Genomic DNA, 10,067 nt, shown 5'->3' on the forward strand with positions numbered 1-10,067 from the left:
ATGTTTGGAACTACGATCCCCGATTCTGAGCTAGCCCTTCTAGCTTCAATAGAGCACCATCTTCTCAATGACACCGATTTCTCAGACATTTTTCCAGAATTGTATTCTTTTAATGATGCAGAGGTTTTCAACTCTAGCCCGAGTTATGGCAGCTCCCGAGATTCGGGAGAAGTAGCCTTAAATAATCGCGAAATGAATAATGCATCAGAAGATATCCCGTTCAAGTTTGGACTGTTGGGTCAAGAGGAGGTGGAACAGAATATCACGGCAGCAGAAGTTGTGGCACCTGCGGAAAATGTGTCCAAGGACTGGAGACGATACCGGGGCGTCAGGAGGCGGCCGTGGGGGACGTATGCAGCTGAAATAAGAGATTCCAAGAAGAAAGGGTCAAGAATTTGGCTTGGGACGTATGAAACACCTGAAGATGCAGCATTGGCTTTTGACCAAGCTGCTTTCAAAATGCGTGGTGCACGAGCTAGGGTTAATTTTCCACACCTAATCGGCTCTAATAATGTGGAGCCGGCGAGAGTGAATCCAAGAAGGCGTGTTTTAGAGCCTTCGTTTCCATCATCGTCAACAGCTCGAAAGAAGTGCAAATTTCAACGCCATTGACTTCTCGATGATCAAACTTAGTTCCCTTGGCCATGTTGCCATTAGAACATTACTACTGGGGAAGTTTCAGAGACTTCCAACTCGCTTTTGCTTTATTTAGGGTAGTAGCGGTTACCCTTTTGTTTTTCTCCAATAGTTGATGATAGGAGTGTGGTCGTATTTGCACAGGGAAGTTTTTGTGTGTTCCACATTCACATGTACCATCTGCCTACTATTTGGGATGTAACCTCTTCTTCTTTATCTGCTAATCTAAATAATCTAAGTTACTATTTGATAATCCAATTCAGTATTAAAACTTAACGAGTCCATATCTTAATATGTTCTAACATGTTTGACAACAAAAAAAAATAGAATGTTAATTAATTCAATGACTCTGAATTATTTCGGCAAAACTTATTCAAAATAATAAGTGAGAAAGCTGTCTATTTATTAGTTAATGCAAAATACTCTCAAATGTTACAGTATTTAATAATTCATTAATTTAATGAATTCAAATTTCAATTTTATCAAACACACCTTAAATTTTCAAACTATTTTTGTTACTATTTGCAAGTTCCCCAGGAACAATTGATGTCGTACAATTTTTGGACCAACCAGGATCAATTGGTATCACAAATCTAGTTCTGCAACGGATAGAGAGAAAAAAGTACATCAGTGGATTATGAGTGGTTTTGAAAAATTTATCTTCTCTTGAACATCAATTGTCCAAGAAAATAGGAAAAGAAATAGTGAAAATGCAATATGAATTTCATACTATCAGCAGATCAACATTCGACCATGAAAGTCAGCATCCAACAAGAGATTTAATCTCAATAATATGTCTCACAGTAAAATTTGCTAAATTAACTTTTAATCCCTTATATCATGGACAAATCCTTTGATCACTTTTGCGGACAAGTATTTGTCAAGCGGTGGAGCATGTGGTTTAATTCGATGCAAAATGAAGAACCTTATCAGGGCTTGATATGCCGTGAACCCCCTTGAATTAAGATAAATACAAAAGTTACTAATACGTAAACTAACTATGGGTATGAATTCTTTCATTTTTTTTCACAAGCCCCTAATTTTTATTTCCCAATTTCAATAAATTGCAACAATAAGCAGTGAATACAAATCCCAGCAAACTATTATATTCATACTTCATATCCAAATATACTTCATGCATTTCTTTCAACTGTAACAAGCCAATTTCCATCCATTGTTCTTAATTTTTCCAAAATTGGAACTAAGCAGTCGTATGTATTTTTCTAATGAAACTTTAATAACCAAAATCGTATACAGTACAAATTTCTGGGACCATATATGCTGTTAGCCCAGACAAATAGTAATGATCAACAAAACAATTGAATATTTTGGGACCATATATGCTGTTTGCCCGGACAAATAGTAATGATCAACATAATAATCGAATAGGAAAGGGAAAGAATTTCTATTTCTTTGACCCAAGCATTATTCCTGAAGTTTTTTTTATACATGTAGATCTGTACAACAAAAGAACAAAGAGATGCTGTCCTTCAAAGTAAAGGTACAATAACAGAGGACTAAAAAAATATACATTATTCATGAAGGGGGGGCGGGCCATTTAAGAAAGATCAATATTTTATCCTATTGAACCAAGTCTGTGTTGGTCATCTACTGATCTCCATCAATATACTACGCGTTGGCATTATTGTTACCGTTGCTAGCCGTGTCACCATCTCCTTCGAAGAAGGTTTCTGAATTATATTATCCAATATAAAATGGTGTAAAGCTGCATGAAAAACAGAAGAAATAATGGTAGTAAATTATATTACCCCAACACGTGATAAATTGTACCTTCTTAGAAGTCTCAAAAGTACAAAAACCAATGTCGTAGAATGGAAGAGAATACATAAACAATTAATCCATTTAACTGACACAAGGTATAGAAAAATACTATCCCATTTCTGAACGCGATTTATCATTAAATTAAGTTTGAGTATTTCAGCAATCCCTGCATGTATATAAGTACATCACTGGAACCATTTGCTTCTCCATCCAATCTAATATCAACTGAAAAGCCTCAAAACCCACAGATCTTTGCTGAGAAATATGATGCAAGAAGCAACCAGCATGGATTCTGACCTAGCCCTCCTTTCGTTCTTTGAAAACCATCTGCTAAATGATTCTGATTTCCAAGATATTATTTCTGAAATTAATTGTTACGATCCACCCATTTGCAATCCCAGCACCAGTTTTGGCAGCTCCCATTTATTCGGAAGTGGGATAGAAATGATATCAAATACTAGTACGAGTAACAACTCATCAGAAACAGAAGGAAATTTGGATCAACTGTATGAGGAGGTCAACCAAAAGCCAGTACCTGCACGTGGAAGACAAGCGCCGGTAGAGTGGACACGTTATCGGGGCGTTAGGAGGCGGCCATGGGGTAAGTTCGCGGCAGAAATAAGAGACCCCAAGAAGAAAGGATCAAGAATTTGGCTCGGGACATACGAGACGCCCGAGGATGCAGCATTGGCTTATGACCAAGCAGCTTTTGAAATGCGTGGTGCAAAAGCTAGGCTGAATTTTCCAAATTTGTTTGGTTCTAATACATTACAGCCAGTGAGAGTGAACCCAAGAAAGCGTTCATTGGAGCCTTCTGTTTCATGTTGTTCAACAGAGAAAGATGTCCCAAAGAAGGGTAAATTTGAGGTTTCCTCCATGATGATTTGAGGAGCAGATGCTTTACTGGGTATTGTATAGTACAGCAGAAAATTTAGATGGTTCCTTTTTCTGGGTTTTTATTTTTCATTTTGAGGCATCATATTTTGATTATACACCTCTTTTTTTCAAATACGATTACCTCAGAAGAAGAATTGGCTGTAAGGAAGCTTTTTTACGTGTTGTATTTTCTCATTGTTTCTTCAATATACCTTGAAATGACAGACTCTAAGAGTGTATTTGCGAAAATAAATGATTATTTGGAATTTTTTTGAAATAATTACAATAATATTTTTTACAATGTAATATATTTGAAATAAAAAAAGTTGTATAAAAAAAAGTTAAACCAAAAAACGTATTCATGATGCAAGTAAAAAATGGTCAATCTAAAGAAATTCAGTTCCAAAATATCACAATTGAATATTTTTATTTCGCTAAAGTAATTCATGGCAATGATTAGCCATTGAGAAGGATTGTATCCCATTGCTTGCAAGTAATTAAGGTGGTTAAGGTAAATTTTTGGAGAATTTTTAAGAACTTATGGACTATTTAGGCGAGGTGCAACCACTAGCTCATTTGTTCTAGGTGGTAGTGGGTAAGCTGAGATTTTAGTCTAACTTTGTTAAGGACTACGCACTACATGGACGTACTAGTTCAAGGTATTGACAGTTAAGGTGACATCTTAGAGATTTTGGAAGTATTTGTGGGTGAGAAACGAGACTTCATAAAGATCCGCCAAACTTAAAATACGGCATCCCTAGTGAAAAAACCACTTATTGTGTTGCATACCTCAAATATGGCTTTTTATATATGTAGAGAAAAAGAAGGATGAGCGAAAGACAAAACTACATTTGATAGGGATAATTTTAGAGACTTCCCTCGAGGATTTTGATAATTTCACTGACCTTTCTTGAGATTCGCAAAATTACACTAACCTCTCTTGAGATTAAGGTTTTGGTAACAAAATTAGTCCAAGTCAGAAAAGATACCATTAAAGAAGTACTTTGAAAAGAGAGATGAAACTTTTATTTCACAAATATCATTTATATTTGTATACAAATATCCTTTTTATTTCATATATTAATAAAAGTAAGGGAAGGTAAGCGTAAATAGCAAAGAACTGAAAGTAAGTAGCAACTGACTTTCTCTTCAAAGATGGACCAACAACTAGTGCATTGGATTACAGTGACTATCTTTTTTAAATCTTTGCCATTTCACATATAAAGGCAACATGAAGCATTAAAATGGATCTCATTTTCACTTGAAGTAGCAAAATTTAGAGGTGGGAAAATAGTAGTTTTGTGTGGATTTCACAAGCTAAAGGTGAAATATAGGGGCAAAAACTATGGCCTCGTCAAGCTATAAGAGGAAATCATGAAATTCAACCACATCCTTTATCATAAAAAACAAATATTACAAGTATAATTGCAAGATAATTGTGAAGACTTTTTAGAGTGAAAAAAAATCTTCACAAATTACTATTTGACGTATCAAATTTTGAGAGTGAATAAACATTTGGTATATCAATTGGTACCATTTAGTAATTGCAGGTTACTACTCATCATTAAAGAAATCCCCAATAGCTATTTTTGTTAATTAGTTACTAACAATTAATTTAATTAGCACCCTAATTACTTAATTTCCAGATATTGGTTTTCAATAAGACGTAATATCTTAGGATGTATAAGTAATTTTCTTCCTATGTGATGTAAACAATTGGACCCACAATTCTATATTGCAAACCTCAAGGGAGGCCAATGAAATTGTCAAAAACCGTAGGGGAGATTTCTGAAATTATCCCAATTTGATATGCAAACCAGAATTGAAGAAAATTTTCTTCACATTCGACAAAATGCCCTACACTTTTGTATTTGACAAGCTTAATCTTATAGAAAAAATCGTGTGCATCACTATTCTAGCCCAATATTAAATTTTAGAAAACTACTTGAAATATTCTGGGATATGATAAGAATCCTAATATTGCAGAAGTACCGTTTAATAGTAAATTTAATTTAGGGGACAGGGACAAAACACAATCCGAAGCTTCGGGCTACTCATATAATTTTTTCACTTAAAGTAAGACTACACACAAATTAGTTTATTTGTTGTTTTCATAAATAATTAAACAGATACTATAACATTTATTAATAACAAATTTGTACTATAACAAATTAGTACCCTCAAATTAGTAATTTAAAGGTACTAGTCCTTGCAGTGTCATAGCAGTGAGCTAGTTGAGTTCTCAAATCTCGACTTGATGTCAGCCCCTCCCATAATTCATTAATGTAGGAATTTCCAAGTTTTTGGAGTCACCATAAAAAGTGAAAGGGCAGGTGAACCCGTGGAACATGTGTATATTACCCTACGCATTTTTTTTTTAGGTGTACATATATTTTATTATGGTAATATATACAAATACTAGTCAAATCAAATTTTGGTTGCTTGAATTTGAATTTTTGCTAATGTGAAGGCTCCAAACTCCAACGATGGCAGCTGGTTTTGGACGCGTTGAAATTCACACATTGCATATTTGTATCCAGAGATGAGAGTTATTCGATATATTTTCATTATTTCTGTTGTTAAGTGAACAAAAATGCGTCATGAGCATGCTAAAACAATTTTGGGATCAAGAAAAATTTATGAAAATTAACTTAATATTTTCCAATGAGGGGATACTGTTAAGTTAATCTTCGCATATGGCAAAAAGTGTTATTTTCTTTATGAGTAAATCTTATATATACTGACGGTGTATACACTATCACGGTTAGATATATGACACGTACGCAAAATTTGAGTTTCAAATCCAACTTCGGATAATTAGCCAACTACATCATTTAACCCTGATCTGACCAAATTGGCATTCGAGGGTTTAAATTCGATTGTCGTAAAAATCAATTAGGGGAACCAAATCAATCTGCAGTCCAGACGCTGAGCATGAGAAAAACAACAATACATAAAGAAAATTCAAGTCCGGCTACATTAATTATTCGAGATCTCAAGATTTAAAGATCTTAAATTTTAATTTTTCTTTCTTTTCTCCACTTCTTAAATTCTATGTTTCTCTTGCTCAAAAACAGTTCTTTAATTATTCGAAAAGAAGGGGAAATTTTTCGTACTTGTGTTTTATGCCCTCTATATATAGAGGCACACACACCTGTGGTTGCATCATGGTTTTACAGCAAAAAAAAAAACAGACATAATCTTAGAATATAGCGGGATAAAATCAGAAGGGGACAGAGCATTGAGAACAGCTTAATATATTAGCCAAAGTGAATAATGTCAGGGCAGTCCCTTTTTTTTTTTTAGTGTCTGGGTTGTTAGTAATCCACTCGAATATGGGCATCAATTAATGCTTCTGCATCATCAATGTCTTTCCACCAAGATTGTCCATCTTTACTATATAAGTATGTCAGAATATGGGCATAAACTTGGCTTCAAAACGGAAAAAAAACATTAGTATATATACCATTTCCCTACTAACCATTTTAGAAGTCTCTTTTTTCCTTTTTTTTTTTTTTTGTTGGGGGTAACCTCTTTAGAAGTCTCTAATGTACAAAAACAATAGGCAGGTACTATGAAGTCTATGTTGTAAAGTAAATAAAAAGAAAATAAACAAGCCTTTTCTACGGGCTTGAAGTTTATTTATGATTTTTTATATATATAAATAACAAGCATATATATTCCAATAAGCATCTCCATCAATACTAACACTAAAATTAAAGTTTTATTACAAAATGCTTTCTTTCTAATTGTAGTGGTTAAGACCTAAGAGAGAAAGAAAAAAATTAAGATAAAATTATCTTGGTGGTTAAGGTGAGATAATGGTGACTAACAAGTTCATCTGTCATGAGTGGCAAAAGAGAGAAATACTAAGGGCAGAATCAAAGGAATAAAAGGGGTTTTTTTGAAACATGAAATAAAACAATATAAGGTAAGCTAGTACTTAACAAACTTATCCTGAAAACAATAATTGTTGGGGGTCGATCTCAGCAAGCTTCCACGTACTAGACTTGTAAGACATAAAAGTCTGAAGGAATGAGGCTGTATCTTGGAGCCATTCCGATGCATAAATCAGGCAGTGTATAGAGTAAAAAAAAAGTAGAGAATCAACACTTAAAAAGTGGGATGCAAACAATTAAGTTTTTTATACATTGTATATTTTTTTTGTATTAGCAGGTTTAGATCATATCACGTAACATGAATTTAAACTTAAAATTCAAATCATATGCATATGTATATATTTATAATGATTAGTTAAAAAATCACTACACTGTCAATACATAAAAAGTTATTCCATAATTATAAACTCAAAAAAAAAGGGAAGAAAAAAAGAAAAAAATTAATACCAATGATGATAACTCAGCATGGCATGTGTCCAAACTTATAACAATAATACTACTAATAACAAAAGATGCAGCCCATATGCTTTTCTGCCGATATTCCAACCAACTACTCCATCGAATATTTGAACCATTAATTATGCAATCCTCAATAATTATCTTCTTTTTTTCTTTTTGGCTACATCTGATTCTTGTGTTTATTGCCAAATTAGTTTAATACTTGAATTTTCTGAACCCTGATCCGAAAATAATCCAGCCAACGACTTCATCAGCCTTTATGAGAGCATATGTAATTACGTTTAGAAATTTTTGCCTTTTCAAACATCTCCTCCTAAATGCAGGAACCTCTGAGGTTTCATAGTAAATTTCAAAATATTCTAAATGTTACTTTAAAAATTCATACTTTCAAGGTGAAGTTACGGTTATATTTTCACGGGTGTTATTTGTTTTAATATCATTTTAATACTATTTGCGTTACCTCAACATGTTTAACTTTAACGAATGAAATGGAAATGAAGTTATACAAAAGAACTACTAATTTTGGTGTCAAAAATCCTTTTTTTTTTTCCATCTTTGGCAATGTTTCAAACTTATTTTGGTTTGAAAGCATTTTGTTGAGATTTGATTTTCGAACACGACGGTAAATGAAATATCACCAAAAGTTGATAATCATATTGATTTTGTTACATTAAAACGATCGATGTAGATATATTTTTATTTTACACACTTGCTCCATAGCAACAAAAGGTAATTTTTTGGAATAACGTACTTAATGTTAATAAGAAAACATGACTTTAGACAACTAGTATTATCAGCCCAAATAGAAAACATGACTTTGTTGAGTTGCATATACTAAAGAAGAAGACATCTCTTCTCTGTGTTGACTACTTACTAATAGAGTTGTAGATAATTATCTCTTTTCTATATTTTCTGGGGGTGAGAAGGGCGTGGGTGGGGTGAGAGGGTAAAAAAAAAATAATCTTATTACAATGTTTTACAAATGACACCTAAAATTGTATTTACAACGATATAAGAGCAATAATATTATTATTACATTCTTTTTTTGGATGGAGTTAACTTTTCTACTAACATTTTACCAATCTTCTCAGGGGGCAAAGTGCATGTTTTCAAGGTTAAAGATAATAAAGTGTAATTACTACTAACATTTAGAATAAAATAGTTGTATCCTTGTCTCTTTTTCTTTACATTTCAATCCTATAGCTGTCCGAATTTGCCCTTAAATTTGGACAAAATTAGAAATTTTGGAGATCGAATTTGTTTTGATCGAAACATTAGTCAGGAGTTCGTTCATTTGTCACATAAGTTAAATATTGAGGACTAATTCCTGATTAAAAATACTAATGATCGACCATGTCCATGTTTTAAATACTTCACTTGGTTTCTTTGAATCTCTGAGATTTTGTTTTCAATTGGCTATAAAACTTCGTGAAATGTTTGTTTTACTCTTTGAGTCCCTTTTTTTCTGGTTCTTCTTATTGACAAAGGGAAATTGCAACTCAATTCTGAGATTTATATTCTGTGTGTGCCACTAATTTGGCTAACAAAACAGAAGTAGAGAACTGTGGAGATTGTTTGATTGAAGAAAATGATGTATGTATACATGGATGGTTTTTTTTTCAATACCTTGTAAACATATATGGACAAACTGATTTCTGTTGAGATTGGTACCCCATTCAAGATAGTCATCAGCATTCTTTTCTACATAGGCACGCAAGTGACATTTCCGTGGCAAATTAGCAAAGATGCTTTTACATACCTTATCTCCTTGAAGTTTGAACAGAACCCAGAATAATTCTGTATAAATAAGCCAATTTTCATGGTTCAGGACAAGTAGAAGAATTTTGATAACCTGTTCAGCCTAAAGAGAAAAAAGATGATGAAAGGCATAACTTGTTCAGTCCTGTTCATGGTGGCCTCAGTCCTAATCATGGTGCAGGCAGGGCAGGGCATGAGTCTGACATGTGGTCAAGTGGACACATTACTGGCTCCATGCATACCTTATCTCACACATGGCGGTGAACCGGGACCGGAATGTTGCAACGGCGTGAGAAGCACAAAGGCTTTGGCTCAAAACACAGAGGACAAGAGGCAAGTCTGCATGTGTGTAAAAGAAGCTGCCAACCGCTATGCAAACCTTGAAGATGACGCTGTGCAAGCCCTACCGGTCAAGTGTGGCGTTGACGTGGACATTCCCGTCTCTCGGAAAATAAATTGTGATGTGTGAGTTTCCAGTTTCTTTTATTTTTTCTTGTGATTTTCTGATCTAGAGAACCCAAATAATCTGATGCTGCTAGTTGGCGTGCATTCATAAGTTTAAGGCAATTAAGGCCTTTGTTCTCGGTTGATTTAGATTTTACAAAATCTGATTATAGAGAATAATCAGAATCAGCCAAAGCTACTCTTTGGATGATT

General features: G+C 33.8%; 2 protein-coding genes and 1 long non-coding RNA gene across 3 annotated transcripts in view; all 3 read left to right on the forward strand.

Annotated features, from left to right (window-relative positions):
* Nucleotides 1-612, forward strand: LOC113728777 (ethylene-responsive transcription factor 1-like). Its single transcript, XM_027253141.1, has one exon. The coding sequence runs from the start codon at nucleotides 1-3 to the stop codon at nucleotides 610-612; it is 612 nt and encodes a 203-aa protein (XP_027108942.1).
* Nucleotides 613-2,650: 2,038 nt separating this feature from the next.
* LOC113728778 (ethylene-responsive transcription factor 2-like) lies at nucleotides 2,651-3,447 on the forward strand. The gene has a single exon (XM_027253143.2). The coding sequence runs from the start codon at nucleotides 2,683-2,685 to the stop codon at nucleotides 3,304-3,306; it is 624 nt and encodes a 207-aa protein (XP_027108944.2). The 5' UTR covers nucleotides 2,651-2,682; the 3' UTR covers nucleotides 3,307-3,447.
* Nucleotides 3,448-9,320: 5,873 nt separating this feature from the next.
* LOC140037240 (uncharacterized) overlaps nucleotides 9,321-10,067 on the forward strand; it is a 1,347-nt gene continuing 600 nt past the window's right edge. Inside the window, exon 1 of the long non-coding RNA XR_011841160.1 lies at nucleotides 9,321-9,875. This is a non-coding gene — a long non-coding RNA (uncharacterized lncRNA). The remainder of the gene's footprint in view (nucleotides 9,876-10,067) is intronic.

This window comes from Coffea arabica, chromosome 2e (genome assembly GCF_036785885.1).
Source record: "Coffea arabica cultivar ET-39 chromosome 2e, Coffea Arabica ET-39 HiFi, whole genome shotgun sequence".
Taxonomy (NCBI): Eukaryota; Viridiplantae; Streptophyta; class Magnoliopsida; order Gentianales; family Rubiaceae; genus Coffea; species Coffea arabica.